The 23,095-nt window shown below is 39.5% G+C and overlaps 1 protein-coding gene and 1 pseudogene across 2 annotated transcripts in view; both read left to right on the top strand.

Moving 5' to 3' along the window:
• On the top strand, window positions 1-1,729 carry LOC149017346 (amino acid transporter AVT3C pseudogene; annotated as a pseudogene).
• A 2,015-nt stretch (window positions 1,730-3,744) lies between these two features.
• CGL1 (alpha-1,3-mannosyl-glycoprotein beta-1,2-N-acetylglucosaminyltransferase) overlaps window positions 3,745-23,095 on the top strand; it is a 28,252-nt gene continuing 8,901 nt past the window's right edge. The window contains exons 1-8 of one of the 2 annotated variants that reach the window (XM_089151679.1): window positions 3,745-4,044; window positions 5,734-5,784; window positions 9,923-10,010; window positions 15,547-15,609; window positions 21,307-21,341; window positions 21,432-21,508; window positions 21,604-21,649; window positions 21,740-21,802. In XM_089151679.1, the coding sequence (XP_089007805.1) occupies window positions 3,976-4,044; window positions 5,734-5,784; window positions 9,923-10,010; window positions 15,547-15,609; window positions 21,307-21,341; window positions 21,432-21,508; window positions 21,604-21,649; window positions 21,740-21,802 (492 nt within the window). In that variant the 5' untranslated portion in view covers window positions 3,745-3,975. Of the gene's footprint in view, window positions 4,045-5,733; window positions 5,841-9,922; window positions 10,011-15,546; window positions 15,610-21,306; window positions 21,342-21,431; window positions 21,509-21,603; window positions 21,650-21,739; window positions 21,803-23,095 lie in introns of those variants that run through there. The other variant, XM_089151680.1, reaches the window with a different exon arrangement.

Here is a 23,095-nt window from a genome sequence, read left to right as displayed (position 1 = left end):
TGGGAAGCTCCAATCCCCTTAAACTTGGAGATAAGCTAAAAAGCAAGAAAACCAAGCCCTCATTTTTCAATTCTAGAATCCCAGGGCACATCTCTCCTCTTCTGCAACTTCTCTGCATTGTTGGAGAAGAAGACGAACCAAGCAAGATCGTGGGTTTCTGGGAGGAGAAATTAATAAGGAAAACTAGATCAAGTTGTTCTAGATCGATCATCTAGTAAACTGGGAGTCTGGGTCTTCTGTGGGCTAAGGATCAATCAAGCATGGTGTATGAGAAAGGTGGTTCATCTACCAATATCCTTCCACCATTCCCCAGAGAAGAGACACCTCTCCTTGGAAAAGCTACTCATTTATCTTCTCAACCGAAGACCTTCGCGAATGTCTTCATCGCCATCGTCGGAGCAGGCGTTCTTAGCCTACCATACACCTTCAAGAAGACCGGTTGGATCTTTGGTGTTCTCTTGATCCTAGGGGTCTCCATTGCTACCTACTATTGTATGATGCTTCTGGTTTACACTCGCCGGAAGCTTGAATCGATTCAAGGTTTCTCCGAAATCAACTCATTCGGTGATCTCGGATTCACGGTCTGTGGGTCTCTCGGTAGACTTGCTGTCGATGTTATGATCGTTCTCGCCCAGGCTGGATTTTGCGTCGGTTACTTATTATTTATCACCAACACGTTGTCATATATGTTCAATTCCTCTGTTCCTACCGTGTTGGGGTTTAAACCCAAAAGTTTCTACATTTGGGCTGGTTTCCCCTTCCAATTAGGGTTGAATTCTATTCCTACTTTGACCCATCTTGCCCCTCTAAGCATCTTCGCTGATGTCGTCGACCTTGGAGCGATGGGTATTGTGATGGTCGACGATGTTCAGATCATGGCGAAACAACCACCACATGACCTTGTGACTTTCGGAGGATGGAATGTTTTCTTATACGGCCTTGGTGTCGCCTTTTACTGCTTCGAAGGGGTAGGGATGGCTATACCATTGGAAATGGAGTCCAAGAACAAGGAGAAATTTGGGAGTATTCTAGCATTGTCCATGTCTTTCATCGCTATAATGTATATCGCATTTGGTGTTCTGGGTTACTTCGCTTTTGGGGAAGAAACCAAGGAAATCGTAACCACAAATATAGGTTTTGGTTTGTTGAGCAACTTGGTTCAATTGGGTCTGTGTGTGAATCTGTTCTTCACCTTCCCAATTATGATGAATCCAGTTTATGAAATCTTTGAGAGACGCTTCTTTGAAGGTCGGTATTGTATTTGGATGAGATGGCTGGTGGTGTTCCTGGTGAGCATTGTTGCTGTCTGTGTTCCAAATTTTGCTGATTTCCTCGCAGTGGTGGGAAGTAGTATTTGTGTATTGTTGGGGTTCGTGTTGCCGGCTCTGTTCCATTTCATAGTATTCAAGGACGAAAGGGACTACAGAGTATTGGTTTCTGATGCTGCCATAATAATAGTAGCTTTGATAATTGTGATTTGTGGAACTTGGTCTAGTCTATCAGGGATTTTCTCAAACTGAAGAATAGATGAAGGTAGCATCTCCCTTCTTTCTTTTAGAATGCACAATTCTGTTTCTGATAAAATGTATCTTGAAGGGTCGTTCAAGATAAATTCACATTTGGCAGTTTGGTCATAGCAGTGATATAAAATGTATTGTGTTGGAATATTTTAAAAGAATTGAAGGAACCATTTAATTTTATATAATGCAGTTGTGATTTTTTTTTCGATAAGATTTTGAGGGACTTCAAAGCTCTGGTTGAAGCAAATCAATCAGATGGAACTTTTGGTCTAGAGCTATTGTTTGGTAACTAGTTGAAGTAGTTAAACACGTATCCATAACTTTTGTTCTATTTCTGTGTAGTTTTTTCAGATGCTCTGGTTCTGTTTCTTGATGAGATTACCTGGAAAAGGATTTCTCTTCTGGCTCTTGCTATGTTCTGAAAACCTGGAATAGTGTGAGGAGTTGCTAGGGATTTTACATTTTGTGTTGACATATCGCTATCAAATAATTTGTAACATCAATCTTCATGTGATGTTTCCGAGATTGAAAGAAGAGGAAAATCTGGGTGTTTGAATACATTTTACCAGCAAAATTGATGGGTTTTGACTATTGGAAGGACAAAAAAGATAGGAAAAAACATCCTCCACTGTGCACATAATGATAATGAAAAGTTGAGATTCAAAACTTAATTTTAAATTTGAAAAGTCTATAGTATTCTAGTTTATTTGTTTTCTCAACCCTTTACTTGGTATATATATGTGTGTGTGTGCAATGCAATGCATAGTAGATGATGTTTTCCCTAGAGGATAGAAGAAAACTTTTCTTTCCCTTTCCTCCCGGTCATTTTCATGCCAACTTAAACACAATTTCGATAGCACTGGAGAAGACAATATGGGCCAAAGAACCAAATCGATTCATTATATGGAAAATTATATTTAAGCAATCCATTCCCACGTATTTATATTAAATTCTAATTGCTTACTTTTTATCGACAAAGTAGAGCCAATGAAGAAAGTACCTCTTCTTTAATTTTTTTAAAGTTTGGGGGTGGTTGTTCAAAAATAACTTCTTCCAAAGAATAAGTACCTTGCACAGAGGGTTTGCTATCCAGTATCCACGATTAGATTTGGAGTTTCACTAGGTTGCATAGCGCTATACCAAGATTGGGTATGTTTTGCAAAGCTGAGCATTGGTCTTGGCTCTTCAATAGGTTTGGCAAGGCGAGCAATTTTCAAAGTTGAAGGAAGAGCCGTGATGCAATTAGCAACAACATTTACATTAGGAAATGAAGAGTAACTATAGTTGCTGTGAGAAAGTTATATATGGGCTGAACCCCAAAATGTGTTCTCCCCCCCCCCCCCCCCCCCCAAATTTTTTTTAAATTTTTTATGTAGTCATAGAGCATAGGGGAGCCCAGTTAGGGAAGAGGACTCGGACTAAAAGTTGAGATGGTGATTGTCGAATACATGAGCAGATGGCAATCTATCGGATGATTTTATATTATTCTAAAAACTGATCATATTGGTTGATGTGCTTTTGGCACAATGATGATAGCCTTCTATATAAGAGTAATAAAACCTCCCATCTATTGTATAATAGTATACAAAATCAATGAGTTATTTGGTTCAAACCCTCCACACCTTCACATCCCTTCTCTTTCCCATCTATTGGGCCTATGGGCAGTTGGGCACCTAATACTAGGGTGGATGTAAACTTGATTCAAGCAAACTTGGAAGTGAAGTCCAAATGAATTGGGGTGGCATTTTTGTATGAGCAATTCCTTATATTTTATTTTGACTGTTTTGTGTGATGTTTTGTGTGATCTTTCATTTAGTCATAGTTGTTTATTTATTTATTTTCAATTTTTTTTTTCACATCCTAAAATTAAAAATAATATTCATGAAATATATCTATTTGTGACGATTTGTGATTAGGAAAGCTAGAAGTCATAGACAATAGAGGAAAACAAACAAGTCGAATATAGGATTTTTCATTAAAGATTATTCTTATCCTTTTATTATATTTAACTTATTTACACGAGCACTTGAGTGTAATTTCCTCACATCAGGAGTATCTTTGATATATTTTTTCAATCTACAGGGGTCTAATTGAAAAATATCAAAACGAGGGGATAAAAGGAAGAACCAAGGTTCCCTCTTTGGTTCGACCCTGGTTTGGTTCCACATACTTTCCGAGTCAGCTGAGCTGACGCGTAGTCATTCTTCCCCCGCTAAACAGCCTAAACTTTTGCTACGTTGAGAGAGAATAATTTAACCGACATGGCGACATGTACCATTGAGATAAATATTTCGCTTTTAGTCACTCAGCTTCTTCGCATGTTGGCTTTGCTTTGATCCCGATGTTCTTCTTCGTGTTCACTGGGTTTCCGACCTTCGTTTCGAAGTCAACAACCACCGTCGTTTAGTTATAAAACCAAACGAGTAACATTCATTTCTTTTTTATTTGTTCGAAAATGGCGAGAAACTTCTGCGATTTTCGGTTCCTTCTCATTCCTGCTGCAGTTGTGTTCATCTACATCCAGGTAAGCTTTGTACCCCCTCCCCCACATTAAACCCTTATTTTCTGGTGAAACACTGGTTCTGTATTTAAATTAATGTATTTATTTGAGATATCTATGCTAAATTGGGAAGCAAATGTTAATGTTTGCGAGATCTGCTTTGGTCTGACACTTGTGAGCTGAAGATTGGTCCTTAAATTACGTTTGAGATCAGAAGCAGTATTTTACAGATTTTGAGATGACTATCTGGAATATATTGCTCGATGATGTTAGGCACTATGTCGTGAAATTCAACATGTTTCACTGATCAGTTTAATACACCGTGGATGGTTATGAGGTTAGATTATTTGTGACCTCTTTAAACCTAGAAGTAGGGTTCAAAATAGTAGGAACTTGAAAGGGTGGAAATCTTGGGACCCACTAGAGTTGTGAGATTTTGGTTTCTGCTTTAAAAGAGGCATTGCAAGGCAGACTTGTGATTACATGATTCTTTTCCCAGCTTTCACCAGTACCTTACCTGACGGGTCTGGAAGCTTGAGATAATAGGTTTCAGAAACTCAGTGTACCAGATCAGAGTGAATTAATATGGACCAACTTTATGAATAAGTGAGAGAAAATAATCTGGATTTCGGATTTAAATCAAATTTCAATAGATCACTACTTTTAGTGGATTTCGATGGGCAATTAGAGGTTTCTGATTGGTGGAAATCTCACTTAGTTGAAGTATCAATGGTTAATAGTAAGAATCTATTGATGGAAACTGATACTAGGAAACCAGACAACAACAATCCTAATAGCAATAGGATTCTGATGATCAGATGTCATATTCCAAATTTAAAGCCATAAACAGATTCAGGACAGAATCTAATTATAAAAGATGAAATCTTTTTTGGATATTGGGCGTATTGAATGAGAAACAGAAGATTTTTAGTAGCTTGACAGTGTAGAAACTGAATAGGAACTAGGAGCTACTGTTGTTTTTTTCTTTCTTTCCCCCTTTCTTTTTGGTTTTTTTTTTTTGGGGGGGGGGGGGGGGGGTTTCAAGAATAAAGGTTCAGTGTCAAGCCAAAGATAAGGAGAGTAGGGGTGGGTGCAAAATAGAGACACCCAAACGCAGCCCCACATAACAATAATGTGCCTGTTACTTGGAGTCAATAATAATATAATATGATGGTGGGGTAATCTTACTACGGGGACATAGAGTTAGCGTATGCTGATTCAATAGAAAAAAGAGGAAAGAAGGAACCAATGGAGAAGGAATGGATCAAGAAGTAGGCCAACATCTCATAAGCCATTCTTAGTGTCTCACCGAGAAATGCTGCATCTTACTGGAAGCCTGATTCTCACAGAGCATTGCAATGGAGCTCTCTTTTAATTAGTTACAGTATGCTTTCTTTATGATTAAAACTCTACTCAATATGAGTTCTGTTCACACAAGATGCTATTCAATTATATACTCATATGCTAGGCCCATTAAAGTAGGCCTAGCACAAAGAAAATCTGTTGGAGGCCCAACACAGATAACCCAACCCAAAGCATTTCCACTAAAATAAGCACATATCTGTTTTTTGTTTTGCATCATCACCAGGACAAAATTTGAGTTTGGCTGGTATAAAGCAAGCTCATCTGTTATGCTTGTCAAACTAAAATTGTAAATTGTTTAATTGTGCTTTCTTCCTATATTGACGTTTTACGTTTTGTTTGTCATCCCAGATGCGGCTGTTCGCAACTCAATCAGAGTATGCTGATCGTCTTGCAGCTGCAGTATGTTTTTGCCTCATTTCATCTAAAAATTCCTGCGTCAGGTTCTGAGTTTCCAGGTAAAAATCATGTAAAACGGAAATTTTCAAGCGAAGTTTAATTTTATACCAATTTTACCTGAAAATTTTTGTTTTACATGATTTCTTACCTGGAAAGAAACAACTTCTCCCCCAAAAAAATTCATGTGTAATCCATTTGTTTTAAATTATTTGTCACTATTGTTACTACTCTTTGGATTTTGTTATTCATTCATGGTTTAATGCTTCTAGGACAATTTTCTTTTGGGGGTGACTGTCAGTGGAATTGGATGTTATGTAATTTATAGTGCAAAAGGTGGGTACTGGGTAGTGTAATCCTTTTTTTTTGGGGGTGGTGATTTGTGGAATCTAGGTTGCCCAAAGGTGAAAGATTGCAACAATAACCATGATCTCAGGGCTCAAGAAACCAAAACTGGAGAATTTAGTCTCTCTTAATAGATGAGTCAGGTCGGCCCAGAAGTCATTATGAGTACACTCTTTGGTGCAAGGAAGTCTCTCAAAGCTGGAACAAGATTCAACAGCTGAACCACGGATTTGCGCTCGGATACAAAATAGAAACACGCCAATTCAGTTTTACAAAACTTACAAATTATGGGAACTGACAGCAGAAATAGAAGGCCAGCACTCTGATATGGGAGTACCAACTTAACACAGGATATTGGGTGAGAGAAAAATAAAGGTAGAGGATATGGAATTAATAACTACTATACTGAACCGAAGTTAGAAAGTTAGCTACACTAGCATTATCAGGTTTAGAAAGAGAGAGATCAGTGGTTTATAAGGATAAACAGAAGTTACTAGTTTAAGAACAAGAACCAAGACTAATAACAAGAAAGACAGATCAATTGAGGAAAATTTCCTGCCTATAGAACCAGATATTGAATCGCAGGGTGTTTTTCAAACTGAACCTGAGCCTGTAACAGAAAAGCGATTAGATGTGAAGCATGAAAAGAATTATGCTGCAGGATACACTAGAAAATACTATTCTGTTCCAAATGGTATTTGATGGAAGCTTGAAGGCTCCCTGCATGTTGAGGGTACAATTGAAGTAAAATTTACATCAGAAATATAATTCATATACAAGATTCATTCAAAGTAAAAACATGATTCGTGTACAATTGAAGTAAAATTTATATCCGAGAATCTAAGCAAAAAAGCCCTCACCTTGATTATGAAGCTTAGCTAATTGGTTAAAGGATTGATTCATTGTGAGGTCCCTCCAACAGTGTTGTTCTACCCCTGAATACGTTACACAGGTGTTAACATGCATTAGGTGCCCTAGGGCAGCTTCTCCTTACGTCCCCTGTCCCTAAAGTTGCCGTCAAGCTGACTGGTTGATAGGCTTGCTGTCAACTGGCCGATTGGGCTATGACCATTGGCAGTTGCTGTCAAATTATATCCAGGAATTTGGGGCTTCTGATCTCTGAGCTCCAATGGAGCTCCCATTGATTTAAGCAACTGTAGTTCAAGTGTCTCAACATATATAGCAGCATAATTGATAATTAATTCATGAAATTGAATAGTAGACCATCACTTCTATCAAAGCCATGGTCTACGAGTGGATAGGGGCTCAACCTTGTCAAATCCTAGCTATCTTGGGTTCTCTCCACTCCATTTGATGTGAAGATTACAGACCAATTCACTGTTCATAGTTTCCTTATAGTCCCCCCCTAGTTTGGGATTCTCAATACCTACAAAATTGGCATGTAAAGGTAGAAAACAGCAAGAAGTGCCTGAATCTGAGGTTATCCAGCATTCTCCAGTAGCCGCTAGTGGTTTTCCAGAAAGAATAGCATCCCTTGTTCTCCCCCTTTCTTCTTCCCATTCTACTTCTTTCTAAATGTCTGTAATTGGAAATGAGAGATTTGGTAGGGTTTAGGCCAGTAGTTAGCTGAGGTAAAAGGGGTATTCCAACTCATTTTCCATGCATGTAAGTCTACCAACTGGTTGATTGGTTCCAATCTACTGGATGGGTTTGACAACAAGAAGTTTCTGACTTTTGCCCGCTGTTGGTGCCATAACTCATCCGATACAAGTCCAAATTATGCATTGATTCTTTTTGCGTTGTTTTTTGGACTTAAAGTGTTTCATTTTGTATAAAGGGCCCGTGTCCCAATTCTACATGTACCCCCTCCAGTTTGTGTTTGAAACCTCGATATTGTGCATGCAATAGGATGATTAAGTGTAGTCCTGATGTTTAGGTTTCATGATCTTCATCTCATGGAAGTGGGTAATCCACATCTTGATGCATCTTGTGCATATGGTGCCGAGGCTCCACCTCTCCGTCTTGACAACCATGTGTATGGGATCCTCTTCATCCATCTCTGAGGATTCAGGATCCACTAGAATGGACCACAACATGCCGGTGCTCAACTGCTCATTCTTATGGGTTTGGGTCCTACAATATGTCATTGGGGTTAAGAATCTAGGTAGGTGTATTCCATCCTCCCCTCTTTATAGAAATTTTGTCCTTGAAATTTGATCATACCTGGGGAGCCCGAAAAGATGGGGGTACTTTGCTTGCATCTGATCCTCCCGTTCCCAAGAAGCTTCTTTAGGTTGTGCTTACTCCACTTGAGCTTGACATAGGAGACCACCCGATTCTGCAGGCTATAATCCTTACGATGCAAGATCTCCTCCGATACCTCCTCATATGTGGAATCCGCATCCAATCCCTTCGGTTTCTTGGGTAGAAGATGTTTGGGGTTTGCCATGCATTGCTCAAAGTGGTGACATGGAACACATCATGTAGCCTATCTAAGGAGAGTCCGGATAACGGGTAGATGATTGTGCTCTCCTCACTCCCTGCTACCACACATTTAGGAGGGGGTCCTTCTCTGAGCGTTGACTAGGTGGGTCAGAGGTGGGCCTCCCTCCTAAACATGTGGTAGAGAGGTACGAGGGGAGCACCATCCTCTACTTGACGGGTAAAGGATTCAAACTTGTCTAAAGATGGGGGCAACGCTAGCTTGTAAGCAAGCTGAACAAGTTATCGATTATAGAAGCAATAAAGAACTTGAATAGTGTCATTTATCTCCAAAGAAAGGAAGCCATTAATTCTTTGTTGGGAATATTATTCATCTCATTGAAGGAAAGTGCTCTGCTACACTTCCTCTTCATTTCCCTTTCCAATCTTGAATAATTTGGAAGCTAGAAGTTCCTTTGTTTCCTAATAAGCTGATTCTCTTGAGTTTTGAAGATTCTAAATAAGATTCCTATGCTAGATAAAGTCCCCTGCCAAATATGATTTTACTACCAAATTCAACTTGCCTAACTATATATATCCATAGTATGAGAACTCATGAGATCTTGCGAGATATCTTGTTTTTTAATTCAGCAAGACAATATGATGTGCTTAGCACATAGGGTCTTGAGCCTTGACTTTTAAGTCTTAGCTTATTAATAGAAAAATCATTTGAACTTTGCAAATTTGAACCATGAACATGTGTAATGTATTGTTTGAACTTTGAACTTGAACATGAATGTATGAGTATATAATGTGTAAAGTGGGCCATTTAAGGTTCCACTTCTGCGTAGTGCTTTCCAACCTGGGTCCGAAGTGGAACTCACATTCACACTATTATTTCCCACATAATTTCCACATAAATCCGAGCTCACTAGTGTGTTCAAAAGGGCTGGAATTGGTTGGACAGCAAGCTTCAGCCACAACTGACCCCTAATACCCCCCAAGTTGGAGCTTTGGGTTCAGAAAAAAATTCCACCGACTTGGTGGGATCTTCTCGAGTTCTTGAGCCAACTTGCTTTTTTGAGTTGGAGAGTTGGGCCTCGAGGTTGAGATCTTGAATCATGTGTATATCTTGTCTCAACTTTGGCTACTTTAAGGCAATCCATATGGACTAAGATCACCGACGAGTCGGTGCTGGACCAGATCACATGTGACTGTGTCCCATATTATCAGTTGAAAGGATTCAGCAAGTTATGCATAATCACTTGAACAGTTGAATCTCCTTCTCTTTATGTTGCACAATGCTTGCATTTCTGTTATCTTGTTGCAAATTTTACTGTAAGGAGCATGTCCAGCATGCTGTGCTAAGTTTATGGTTAATACAATGGCAGTTGGGTTATTCATTGAATTTTAACAGGTGGAAGCTGAGAACCATTGCTCAAGTCAATTGCGGTTACTTATTGACCAGGTAAGCATGCAACAAGGGCGAATCGTGGAGATTGAAGGTATGGACTTTGGCCAAGCTTTCTTTTATTATCATTAATTGTTCTCATTGTTCCTTACTTTTCTTTAATGGTAGGCATAACTGAAAGTCCGGTTAGGAACAGATTGTAGTTCATGAGATCATGAGGTTAAAAAATAGAGGGTTTAGGGGACCTGACCTTCAATATATATTTGTCCTTGATGATTTGAGTAATGACTTGTGTCTGATGGGAGATGGGACCAGCTTTATTCATCACAGAAAGAAAGGATTCTAGAATAAGTACAATGACAAAAAAATATCCCTGTAGACAATTCTTGTACCAAATTACAACACTCCCCCTCATGTTGGTGCTTAGATGTCACACATGCCTAAATATTTGACTTCTTTTTTTCTTTTGGGTGGTCACTCAAGTACTCAACTTGATACTGTAAATGTGTACAAATTAATCCTTTTGTGAAGATATCAGCCAGTTGATCTCCAGAGTTACCAAAAGGTATACATATTAACCCGTGCTCCAATTCCGTTTAATAATGTGGCTGTCAACCCCCGTATGCTTGGTACACTCTTGCTGGACAAAATTGTGAGTTAATAGCAGACTTACTGTTACTGTAGAGCATTGTTAGTTAGGAATAGGAAGGAGCCAGATCCTTTGAGAGACCTTGGAGCCACATCAACTCACAAATGCCATTGGATGATATGGTTTGAAATTTAACTTCAGAACTTGATCAGGCTACAAGTGTTTGTTCTTTACTTGTCTATGTGACTAGGTTACCAACGAAAAAGGTGCAATAACTAGATGTTGACTGATGATGATCTAGGGGTCCAATTAACATCTATGAAGGCCCTTTTTTGGAGCCGACTTCAAATATCATCACATTCAGAACACTACCAAATATAGGTCTAACCATGTAGGGATCATGCATGCACTAACTAACCACTTAACTGTAAAGGCGATATGAGTGGGGATGGGTATACAGGGGTGGAGCTAGGATTCAACATTGGGGGGGGGGAGATAATGAGAGTTTGGATTATCTCCCCATCAAGGGAGCACTAATGCTTTTTCACCACACATTGTATGGGCCCATGTGGACCCACTAAAGATCCCACCTTTGAATTATATTATCTTGTTTAGACATGGCACTTACATATTAAAAATATAGGTAATCAATACTAATGACATTTTTACCCTTAAAAAAAAGTGAATTATAAAAAAAAAGTAAATTGAAAAACAGATAGCTAACAAATAAATATCTTATAAAATACTTTTTAGTTTTAATTAATGTTTTTTATTAAAAAAAATCTTACAAAATCAACAATAAAGGGGGAAAAAAGATGACTTCAACAACAGAAGGCTAGATGCAAGCCAAACGAATCATGGTAGTTTGTTACTTTACAAATTCTAAATATTCAATTCATAATATAAAAATAAAATAAAAAGAATAGAAAAAAGGAGAAAGTGAGACCATATAAATTCAAAAAAGAAAAAGAAAAGGAGAGAGAGAGAGAGAGAGAGAGAGAGAGAGAGAGAGAGAGAGAGAGAGAGAGAGAGAGAGAATAAATAGAGAGAGATTTTATGGATTATGAATTAGTTTAACCATTGATAAAGTCCCTTATCCACAATTTCACCATTTTGACTAGAGAGATGAACATTGGCTTTAAGAGGAGAAAGCTTGCATCCTAGCATCCCATTTTAGATAAACAATCCACTCTATATTTCCGTTGATAAAGGAAGATAACTTTGGTGGAGTGGGCTAATGCAACTTCCCAATGTCCTTGGTCAAAGAGCCCTGACCCATGTAAGCGATTAAGCATGAGGTTTTCTCCATGTCATTGCTGGTAACAACAATATTGTTGACATAAGCAACAAGCATAATAAATAAAGACCATAGAAGCTCTACCGTAGTCAATATTTTCACTGGTAGCCAGATCCTGAAAATATCGAAGGGCAAAAGAATTTGGTCTAAATGCAAAAAGCAAACAAAAGGAGATAGCTTCTTTTTTCTCCCCATTCCCGAGGAAGTGCATATCTTACCTAGATCTTCTTCCTTTGTGGAAAATTGTGGGACATGTAAAACAGCCTATGTATGATGTAGAAGATCAAGTAGAGTACTGAAATTGGCTAGAAGCTTTTGTCATACGGTCAGTGGCACGAGAGTCAATTGTTTAGGGATTGGGATACAACAGATGCACAATGACCCCTAAAGGAAATACTTGAGGTGGCAAGACAAAGGGAGCCATAGTGGAAGCACAGGTGGAAGCGGTGCAGTAGATTGGCAAGGTTCCAATATGGTCGCTTAGTGGTGGAGCATGGCGCAGTCGCCCTAAGGCGGCAGCACTTATGGGGGAATTAGAAGGCAAGGATGCAAAAAAACACAATGTGGCCGGGAGAGACTCAAACAAAACCGCACGAAAAATAGGGTATGGAGATTGCTAGATGACCACCTCTTGTGAGAGACAATCACCATGATATTAAGATTTGGAGCAGGTTTAATGCCACCAAATCTTCCCTCTTACCATCTCTCGTCTCGGACATGTTAAATTATTAAAGCAAAAACACAAGGGCCGGGGGACCCAAACCGCACGAAAATAGGGTATGGAGAGCAGCACATGTTGTGAGAGACAATCACCATGTATTAAGTTTGGAGCAGGTTAATGCCACCAAATATTAAGCTGTAATGACAAGTTGCTGAGCTATTGGAGAAGGGGTTCATTGTAGAGAGTTTAAGTCAATGTGCTATACCAGCTTTGCTTACTCCTAAGGAGAACGGTTCATGGCATGTACGTTGTGACGGCATGCCAATTAACAAGATTAAATTAAAGTACATATCCTTTTACCATGGCTTGATGATATGTTAGATATGTTGTCCGAATTTAAGGTCTTGTTCATTTGGATCTTAGAGGTGTCTACCTGTAGATCTGTATCCAGTTGGAAACGGATGGAAGACTTGCTTTCATAAACGAGGATGAATTGTTTGAGTATAAAGTCATGCCTTTTAGTCTGGTGAATGGTCCTCACGTGGAGTTATGGCACATGTACATCATCATCATGTTGCTTGAGTTTTGGTTGTGTATTTTGATGATAGCTTGATTTGCATTAAGCAGCCAGAGGTCAGGTGACCACATGGATCACTTAATGCAAGTCCTAGAGTACTTCGTCATTATGACCGTTGTTCAAGGTTCGCAAGATCTTAGCCAAGATCTTGTTATTTTGAGACCTTAGACGAGATCACATGCGAATCAATGTGATCCCAGAAAAATACAGGATCTTGGCCGAGATCTTGATTGAAAACCCAGTTCTTAAAAATATGACATCTCAGTCGAGATCTTGACTCGTCTCTACCTATCTCGACTCCTGCCTTTGTTGGTTTTAGTGTTTTGGCCAAATTTTCGCCAAGAAGTTGGTTAGATCTCTACCTAGGCTGCATCAACAAGCTATTTGGCTCACCTGCAACAAAGATATACTAATTTTGATGCCAATCTTGAAGCAATGTGAATATTCTTCCCAAACTTCATGAACTATGTTCTATATTAGTGGAGGTGGTCCTAGGGGAGCAGAGTTGGAGGAGCTGCTTAGTCAATGATTTTACTCTTGTTACTCTTGTGGTGTAACTTATAAGTACATCAATGTTGTAATGTGAAATTGTGAACAACCGAACATGTTTAAAATTATTTGACTTTAAACCTTTATGATTTTATTTATATCAAGTAATAGTTGTGTATTTTATGTTTTATAAATTTGCTTGTTCACTCCTCCAGCATAACCGTTTCCAAGATAGGGTCAAGTTGGAACTCATATATACGCTTGTTGTCTCACAAATCTAAAGCCACCATTATGTTTAGAAGGCCTAAAATAGGCTAATACAAATTTTAGCTCAAATTGAGCCCTAATACCCACCGAGATGGGCCCTCGAGTTGGGTCAAGTTGACCGAAGATTTTCACCAGATGTTGACCGAGATCTTGCAAGATCTCGATTTTTTGAGGGACCAAGATCCCTCTCGAGATTGAGGTCTCAAACCATGATTATGACCCTTTGAAGACCCTGTAGTGGTGGGAGTTGTTTGCACTTTGTACGCTCTTTAAGTCTGTGGTCCCCATAAATTAATGTCAAGGGTGACAAAATTTTGTGCTTCATGCTTTCCTTAGGATGTGAAATTGAGTGATGACCCCTCAAATAACTTATTATGGGTATGTTAAATCGATGTTGTCCAGTAACTTGGTTAAGAAGAAAGTTGACATCCTTGAAATAGTGTTGGAGTTGCCAACTTAAATTCTCTTTTTCTCTGCATCTTAGATTTATATCCTATTTCAAGGGCCTGTTATATTTCAGTTGGGATCCAAGCTAGTTTATTGGTAAGATGGGGGGGGGTCGAGTAGAAAAAAGGAATCCTTGTATTTAGACTGTTGTTGCTGCTTTGAGTGGTAGAACAATGAAATCTGCTAAAGTCCTGAATATGGTTGTTTGAGCTGTTGGAAAGTTTTGAACATTTATTAGATAGAGGGACAGTATAGTTTTGTCATTTCAAACTTGTCAAGCTTGCTTCATTGAATTAGAGATCGAGGGTTTTCTCTTGGAAGTCTTGAGTCTGTTTATTGCAATCTTGACTTTAATATATGTTCCGACTTCCTGTTTGAAAATTTCAGATTAAAGGCTTGTTACCAGTATTTAGGGCGTTGTTTAGAAGTTAGGTACATCTCAACTGGACAACTTTGACTCTTTTAAAATGTCTCCAGAATTTGGGAATAGATGGCTAACTACATTTTCCTCGAGTGGATACTCTATAATATTGGACAACTAGTTACCATTGCGAGTATTGTCATTATGATTTGTAATATTTCTATTGCCATTTATGAATTATTGCTAATACTGGTGATAGACTGACTATTGTCCCTACCTTCTTTCTGATGGAAAATGGTACAGCTGCATCCTAGGAATGTGAAATAAAGTTGGGGATTGGGATTGAATTTTCTGTATTACTTGAGTCAATTTCTACCTGAAATGGCCTGGTTGATCCCCAAGACCGAACCCTAAATCCATATATGTATGAAAGTAGCTGATATGGATCATAAATTTAAACCTTTGGGAAATGGTAGTTACTGGTTTCATATTATTTTAGAGGACCTCTCACTTTCTTCAGTGTGTTTACCGGATGTAAGGCCTTCAGTAGAAGTTTCCGATTAACACAGCTTCAGTTTGTAGTATTTGCTATCCTTGGAAGGTCTTGTTACTGTAGGCTCACCTTCATCCTGGACTCACTAGTTTCTCAAGTAATAATTCTGCTCACTGGATAACAGGTTTTCTTCTGTAACCTAGTTTTGATGTTTGATGCCTTTTTAGTTTATTTATTTGAGAAATCTTATGTGCATAATCCACTGTTAGTTAACAGAAAGATATGCTTGGTATTGGTTTGGAATTTTGACATGGAGTTATCTTTATTTGGTTGTTGAAATAAGGTTTTATATTCAATATGCTGTTTACTTCCAGTGTTCATTTTCCTCCTCTTTCAAAGCAAAAAACATATTTTTTGGGCCTAACAGTACCGCAACTTTTTAATTTCAGAAGAAAGGAAACGCCTAGATGAAGAGTGTGGACAATTGAGGACTCTTGTGCAAGATCTTGAAAGTACGTTTTTTACCTGCATGTTCGAACAATACCATCGTATGGAAAAAAGTTGTTCACTTAAGATCTGTTTTATCCTTAAACAACTTGTTTCTACATGAGATTTCTCAATTAGTGCTGTCCAACTGCATTTTTTCCTCACAATTTCACATAAAAAAAATGGTTCTCGGGTTTGGATGCTGAGTTTCATCCACTGTAAATATAGACACCTGAAGATGTTATCAACTGTTGCTGGATCTATCTGATAGGCCCTTGGGAGGAGGACACATGGAGGAAAGAGTTTGGGGGGGGGGGGGATTGGTTACCATAAATGACTTTCGGTGGGGGATAAATAAAATGTGAGGAGAGGTATCAGTGAAGTTGTGAGTGTTTTGGTGCAGCCTTTGACTGAGGGCAGAGTAAGTAGGGGGTGACTGTCACCACTGTAATCAGGTTTATGTCTTTATTTTCTTGCTCTGATTCTTATTTTGCTAGTTCAGATAGGAGGGTTCCTATCAAATTGGTATCAGAGTGAGTTTGATCGGAGGGAAGAGAGATGGAGACCGGATTGCCCATGTTTTCTTGTAAAGGGGGAATGAATGGATGGATAGCTTGGGGAATGGGAGTTTATACTTTTTATCTGGAACATCAGATTGAGAATGAATTTCGATTGGGTATGTGGCTTTCCAACACCTAGAAGGGACACCATGGATTGGGTCTACTAGGGAGAAAATGGCCAGGGTTTGATTGGACAAGCTTCAAGGAAGCCTTGCAGTTGGTTTTCGGTGATGGGAAGACGACATAGGCGAGCGTGGACTTGGAGCACTGGAGTGAGCCAATGATCATGGACCAAGATTTGCCAATAGAAACTAAGAAACTGCAAATTCCAGAGGCATCTCAACCTTGTGGAGATCTTACGTCGTCAACACCAAGAACATTAAGGATTTCATTCATGGATTGTGTGGGAATAAATATTCCCCCAACACCAAGTCCCACTTCCACAAGAGTGAACAGTCCTAGTCCAACAAACCAAATTTCTTCAAGAAGAAATGAGTGTTCAAGATCTTCCACATCTAGAGAAAAGTCATCTTGAAGAGGTTTTCTATCACTGGTACTTGGGGTAATAGTGGTGGCCAGGGGGAACGATGAGAATAACCTTGTCAGACCGAAGAGAAGGTTGACTGGAGGGTGAGAACTCCCTTGAAACCCCTTGGGTGAGGTGATAGCAAGGGAAAGGAGTCAGTTTGCCCAGGATCAAGAGGAACTGGTTGCTCCAGGTATGACGACAAAAGTGGGGGAGAAAAGTAGGGTTTTCATCGCACATGGGGTCTTGCTGGGGAAGAGACTGTCCAAGAAGGGTTTTGAGATGGATTGGCGGCTCAGGTCAAGCAGTGGTTAGGTTGATTGCTTTCCTAACCCTAGGCTAGTTGTCCCAATTGCCCAACAAAGTACAAGAAGGAAGTGGGCCTTAAGGGGCCCAACTAAAACACACCCACTAGAGAAGCTGGGTTTGGCCCATGAAAGAGAGGCTTGCAACTGTGCATCAATAAAAAAATACTTGGCCTAGCCCAACTATCGATCTGATGCCCATGCAAGCAACGGTCTAGAAACAAAATGTCCCATTTGTAATTTGTTAAACAAAATGAACAGGGGTATTCTTGTAAGTCCCCTGTTCTACCTCCTTCCTTCACTGTTGCGACCTATTCAGCGAATCAGCACCACCAACAGCTGCTTGTGGTCACGAGGGAGGTTGCAGTGGCTCCGATGGCAGCGGTGTTGCACTTCATGATCGAAGGTGACCCTAGAGGGTGGGATAGCGATGGTGTACTCCCCAAAGATTCCATTCACTAGGAAGCTTTTCACACCTACTTGATATTGGAATCCAGGCGACATTAGTCTTTGCAATATTTCTCTCTTTTGGGTGTAATGGTTGTGTCGAAGTACAGGAACGAGTGTTGGAGGTGGTTCGGTACATTGAAGCAACTCTTCACATTAGAAAATTTAATGTCCACCTTGCCGGGTTCCAGAATGGGTCCTTGACTTGAAAAGATGGGTGGAATCAGCGTGCTAATCTTTGTTGATGCCAGCGAGGAGTTCAGTAAGTTCCATATCCACGGTCGTAAATGGATGGAAGCTCTATTCTCCACCGATTCATCTTCGATCTTAGCACTTCAATGCTGCCTTCATCCACGCTCCAACCTTCTAATATGGAACTTCCTATCTCATTTGCCAGAAAAAAAAATCCTCCAATGCTCCAACCACTACCGACAGCGCCAGCCCAATTTTTGACTCTGCGTAGGTGGAGCTAGGAGCGGTTGTGATGATAAATTTGAATGGTGGCATTCCTTATTTACGCTACTTCCTCGGTCGACACCGAAATCCGAAACATTGAGAAACAAGCTTGTTTTCTGCAACATGATGCAATTGTTGAAGGCTTCGAAGAGTTCGCTTTTCGAGCGGCAGAGTTGGAACTTGGGTGGCGCGTGATGGTGTGGTGAGGCATGTGAGCTTCTTCACCCATTAGATCTTGGTATTTGATGGCTGAGCTTGAGACATCTATGTAAAGTGGCATGCTACGCATTGAGCTATCAAAAACGACGACACTGATGTTTAGGATTCCTTGTGGACAGCCAGGTTGGCGGCAGACTTGAAGAGCCACGAATTGCAAAGGGAGGTGGAGATTAAGGTTACAACATTGTCCAACTAGAGCCCATAGTTGTCATGGTGACGAGGTGATGCGAGGTGATTTAGGCTAATTGAGTCGATGAGTTGACGAGGCGCCCTCTGAGGCGCTTTTGAGGTGGTCGAGGCGTTTTAAGTGAAATTTTTAGTGTATACACTCTAATTCATTATAAATGTATCGTATCTTTTATAATCAGTAGACTATAAGCTAATAAACTGGTCTCGGTTAGTCTGTTATACTTAATAAGTTATAGGTTATAACATGGTTATAACATAGGAAAAAAAAAGAATGCGGGCGACATACCGTCCCCGAAGAAGATGATGAACAAAATTACCAGAGTTTACTGCTATTAGTGTTAACAAAATCTGTTAATAGAGAAGGAAAAAAAAGTAGAAGAAAGAAGAAAAACAATATTGCCAAGTTGAAGTTGCCAACCTTTGCTTGAGACGCTGCGATGCAAGAATTGCTGGAGTGCCGCTGCCGCTGCAACTTCAGATTTGAGGGTCGCAACTGCAAAGCATTTGTACCGGACTTTTTAGGGGGAAAAAAAAAGCAGAAGAAAGAAGAAGAAAGTAAGAAACAACAGCGGAACCTTCGCTTGAGATGCTGCTGCTGGAGTGCTGCTCCCGCCGCCTGAGATGCTGCTGCCGCTGCAACTTTGTACCAGACTTTTTAGAAAGAAAAAAAAAGAAGAAAACAGCAGAAAAAGTCACCGGAGATCAAAGGAAATGGTCGCAGCAAGTTCTGCAACAAATCGTTGCCGTCGTCATTCGTCATCGTCACCATTTGTCATTGTCGTCAATCGAGAGCAAGAGAGTAGTAGAGGCCAAGAGCCTTAGGGCTTTACGGGAAGTTTTTGGTTTTGATTCGAGCAGCTCTTTAATTCTCCAAACCATGGTAAAAAATTCGAGGGAAACTCAAGTTTCGACCGGTTGAAAATGGGAAACTTAGGTGGAAACTGGGAAATTCGAGAAACGAGGACTTTCCGACAAGTCACATCAAGTTTGACAGTTTAAGAGTAGGGGTGGGATCCGCATTAAGCTAATTAGAGTATAAATAATACATTTGTTGTATTTTCTAAAAAATCAATGTAGATATGTCATTCAATGACAAACACAAGTAGAGTTGTCCAAAAGTACATATAAACTAACTACTTAAGCACAAACACATAAAATTCTAACCAAAATAGTGACAAAAAGGAAAAACACAGGAGAGGACCAAAGGACACCATGGAGAGTACAGCCCGAACACCCCCCCAACCAACGAACAAGACACCCAGACAACCAGGGCAAAAACGACAACGAACAGAGCCGGCACAATAGCAAAAAGAGAACCACCGAGGGAAACGCACTGGTGAGAACCGAGGAGGGGGTATTGGGGAAACAGAAATAAACAAAAAAGAAAATTGGGAACACAAAACAAATTCAAAAGCCCATCCCAAAATTCCCGTCCAATTCCCAAGTTCCACGAATTCCTAGTCCATTCTCCCAACCCCAAAATTGGGAATTTCCTCGAACCGCGCCAACCGGGTGACCAATCGAAGGTTCGACGTACAATCAACAAATCGCTCGAGGACTTTTTTTCGGTCCTCATGAGTTTCGTTTCGCATTTTCCAAAATGGGAAATTTCGGTGGAAATTTCGCAAGTTTCGATGGAATTTTGTTCCACGCCCCCAACTTCGCCTCCCTCCTTTCCTTTTTTTTTTTTTTTTTTTTTTTTAATAAAAAAAAAATCCCATGTAACACCTATGTAAGTATTCAACCATTAATTGATTCTCAATCGGAATCTAATTTTCAATTCCTTTTCTACCTTAGATTTGGAATCATAAATATTCTTATTTTTTAAATACACAAAGGCGGCCGCCTAGGGGTCCAAGGCGCTTGAGGCGACCGCCTTATGGGTTATAAGTGAGGCGACACTCGCCTCGGGGGCTCCACGAGCGCCCAGACGCCAAGGCGATGCCTTGACAACTATGCTAGAGCCATTATTCTGGATTTGTGGGATCTGAACTCGTTCTAGTGAATGGAAGGATTTGAATGGAATGATTGAAGGAGTGGAGTTACTTATACATAGCGATTGCAGGGGAGGGACGGTGGTCGCCAGCAAGGGAAGGGTGGTGGTTGTTGGCGGTGGTGGGGTTTCCGGCGAGGTATAGGAAGAAGATGGGTGACCTAGGGGTTTGGGTCACTTAAGTGAGTGAGAGGGCATTTTAGTAATTTGACAAACAAAGGGGTATTTTGGTTAGTTAACCACTTAAATTTGAAAAACTAACGGTCAAAGTTTGGAAATGTAGTAGTGGGTAACTGGGAATTGTCACAAAAGTGAAAAGTTGGCAGTTTAGACTTTTTCCCACTTAAATGGGTAGTCTAGAATTTAGCCCAACTTAAGTGGGCACCATGAAAGAAACTCTTAAATTTTGCTTTGAGCTTTAAAGGAATATGTTGACCACAGAAGACCTTGGACGCGCCTCTCCACTTCATCCACCATATTTTAATTCTTGGTAAACATCATCCTCTGTATCTTCTTCTTTATTTATGATGGACCTAGGTTACCTAAAATAATCGCTTTGTGGAATCTCCTTCTCATCAAGTTTCACCACCTGATCATTTGTTTGATCACGAGCAAAGCTACACAATAGATACTCCGTCTTTGTTCTACTTAGTTTAAAGCCTTTTGATTCCAAAGCTGCTCTCCATGATTTTAACTTGATATTAATCCCTACTTGTGTCTCATCTACCAAAACAATTTCATCAGTTAAGCATACACCAAGGAACCTCATCCTAAATGTCTTTACTTAAGTCATCCATTATGAGTGCAAATAAATATGGGCTAAAGGTGATCCTTGATGTAGATTGACTTTAGTTTTTTTCCTTCTACGAATATTTTTGTGCTAATTAATGTCCTTGAAATTGCACATATATTAATATAGTTGACCAATGGCATATTTGGGTTTACATAGTGGATGGCCAGAAGTTATACTCCTCTCTTAAATCGCTGCTTCATTTAAACTGTTATTGATTAATTATGCCATGCTGCAGGAAAGGGTGTTAAAACATTCGTTGACAAAAAACAGGTTTACTTCTTTCTAGGAAATCTTCTAATCAACTTATGAAGGATTAAACTTTGCATGGTCTTCACATCTGCCCTCACTTTTGTTTATTAGGTTCCAATAGCAGCTGTTGTGGTTATGGCATGTAACCGCCCAGATTATCTGGAAAGGACAATTGAATCTATCTTGAAGTATGACTAATGTTTGCCATTATTTTTACATTTCAGTAAATTGGTTATCAAATCTTCATGTGCTGACTTGATGTGTTACAATCTTTTTCTTCTAGGCATCAAATTCCTGTTGCTTCTAAGTTTCCACTCTTTGTATCCCAGGTATTTTCTGTAAGATTTAATTAAATGTGACACTTTTAAGCTGTGTTTTTTATGAGACAAATACATTTTCATTCTTTTTCTTTATTCCAGGATGGGTCTAATGAAAGGGTGAAAAGTAAAGCTTTGAGTTACAATCAACTATCATATATGCAGGTAATTATGAGGCATTTATACTTCGAAGAAGGTATTCTATTGTTTTATGCATGTGTACGACTGGTTGGGGTTGAGGGTCTGTTGGGATTAGGATGGGTGAAAGGAGGGGACATCAGTGAACGTACTGGTTTTCTTTTAATTAGTTTGAGAGGAAGCCTTATAGATTGATCTACATGCAAATATCATCCGTAAATAAATGAAACTGTACTGGAAAAAGTTCTATTACAAAAGCAAAAAATCAAGATTAATACCATTCCTCAATTCTTAAAAGCAGTAACCTTTGTCCATTTACCAAAGAAGGGTAGAGGGTTGAGGAGTGCATAAACTCAACATTATGTCTTGGCTTCTCTTCATTATTGTGGGCCTTATGGCAATCCAATCAACCGTTAATCATATTCTTTTAACGAAAAATCTGCATCACCTTCAACAAAAGAATGTTGACTAATCCATCCAATTCTGGAAAGTGATCCAGATCAAAGGCCTAGCCTAAAAGATAAGCTTTCGATGTTCACACACACACCCCGACCCTCTGCCCCCTCCCCCTTTTTTCTTTCTCTTCTCCCATGGTGCATTAAAATGCTTATGAAAGACATCTTCCTTGAGGATGCATTTCTTTGTCAGGTCATGTAATCGTAACACCAAAACAAAAAGGTAAAGAATTCAGAAAATATATGAAGAATTTAGAAAAGAAGTTATTGTTATTTTAATTGCTTTAATAAATATAAAATAATAATAGAAAAAAGTCTGCTGAGAATACTGGGAATTAATCTGTTGAGTCTACTTCAGTTAACGCATAGTTTGACCCAAATACTAAGTGCTGAATCCAGCCACCTTTTAAGCTGGAATTTGTTGAGTGTCTTGAATCCCGCCAGTTCAAAGGTGTTTGTACTTCTGTCACGTTTCATTCTTAATCAGCCTTCTATATGCAACTTATCACTGGTCACCTGAGATTGGAGGGAATGGATGGTTGCCATGGCAGTTCTAGCTGAGGACAAAAATGGAAGAATAAAGAGTCTTGAGTTAGCACTAGCACTAACTCAAGACAGGCAGATGTGGGTTTTCTTTCGTTTCCTTGTTATGATTGTATTCTAGTATCAGTTAATAAATAAGAGGTATTGCTTTGGAGGCTTACACAGTTTGTGAAAGCCTCCTTGGCTGTTACAACATCTATCTCTTCTCCTTGTTCTTCTTCTACCTCTCGCCTTCTCTGTTTTTGCTTTCTTCTGTCCAACTACTCTGTGATTTACATGGTATCAGAGCAGCAGGTTATTATTAGCATTTCAAATTCCAAAT

The sequence above is a fragment of the Hakea prostrata genome, chromosome 4, assembly GCF_041222555.1.
Source record: "Hakea prostrata isolate BN-2017 chromosome 4, UWA_Hpros_2, whole genome shotgun sequence".
In the NCBI taxonomy this organism is placed as follows: Eukaryota; Viridiplantae; Streptophyta; class Magnoliopsida; order Proteales; family Proteaceae; genus Hakea; species Hakea prostrata.
This window is presented reverse-complemented; position numbering and strand designations above follow the sequence as displayed.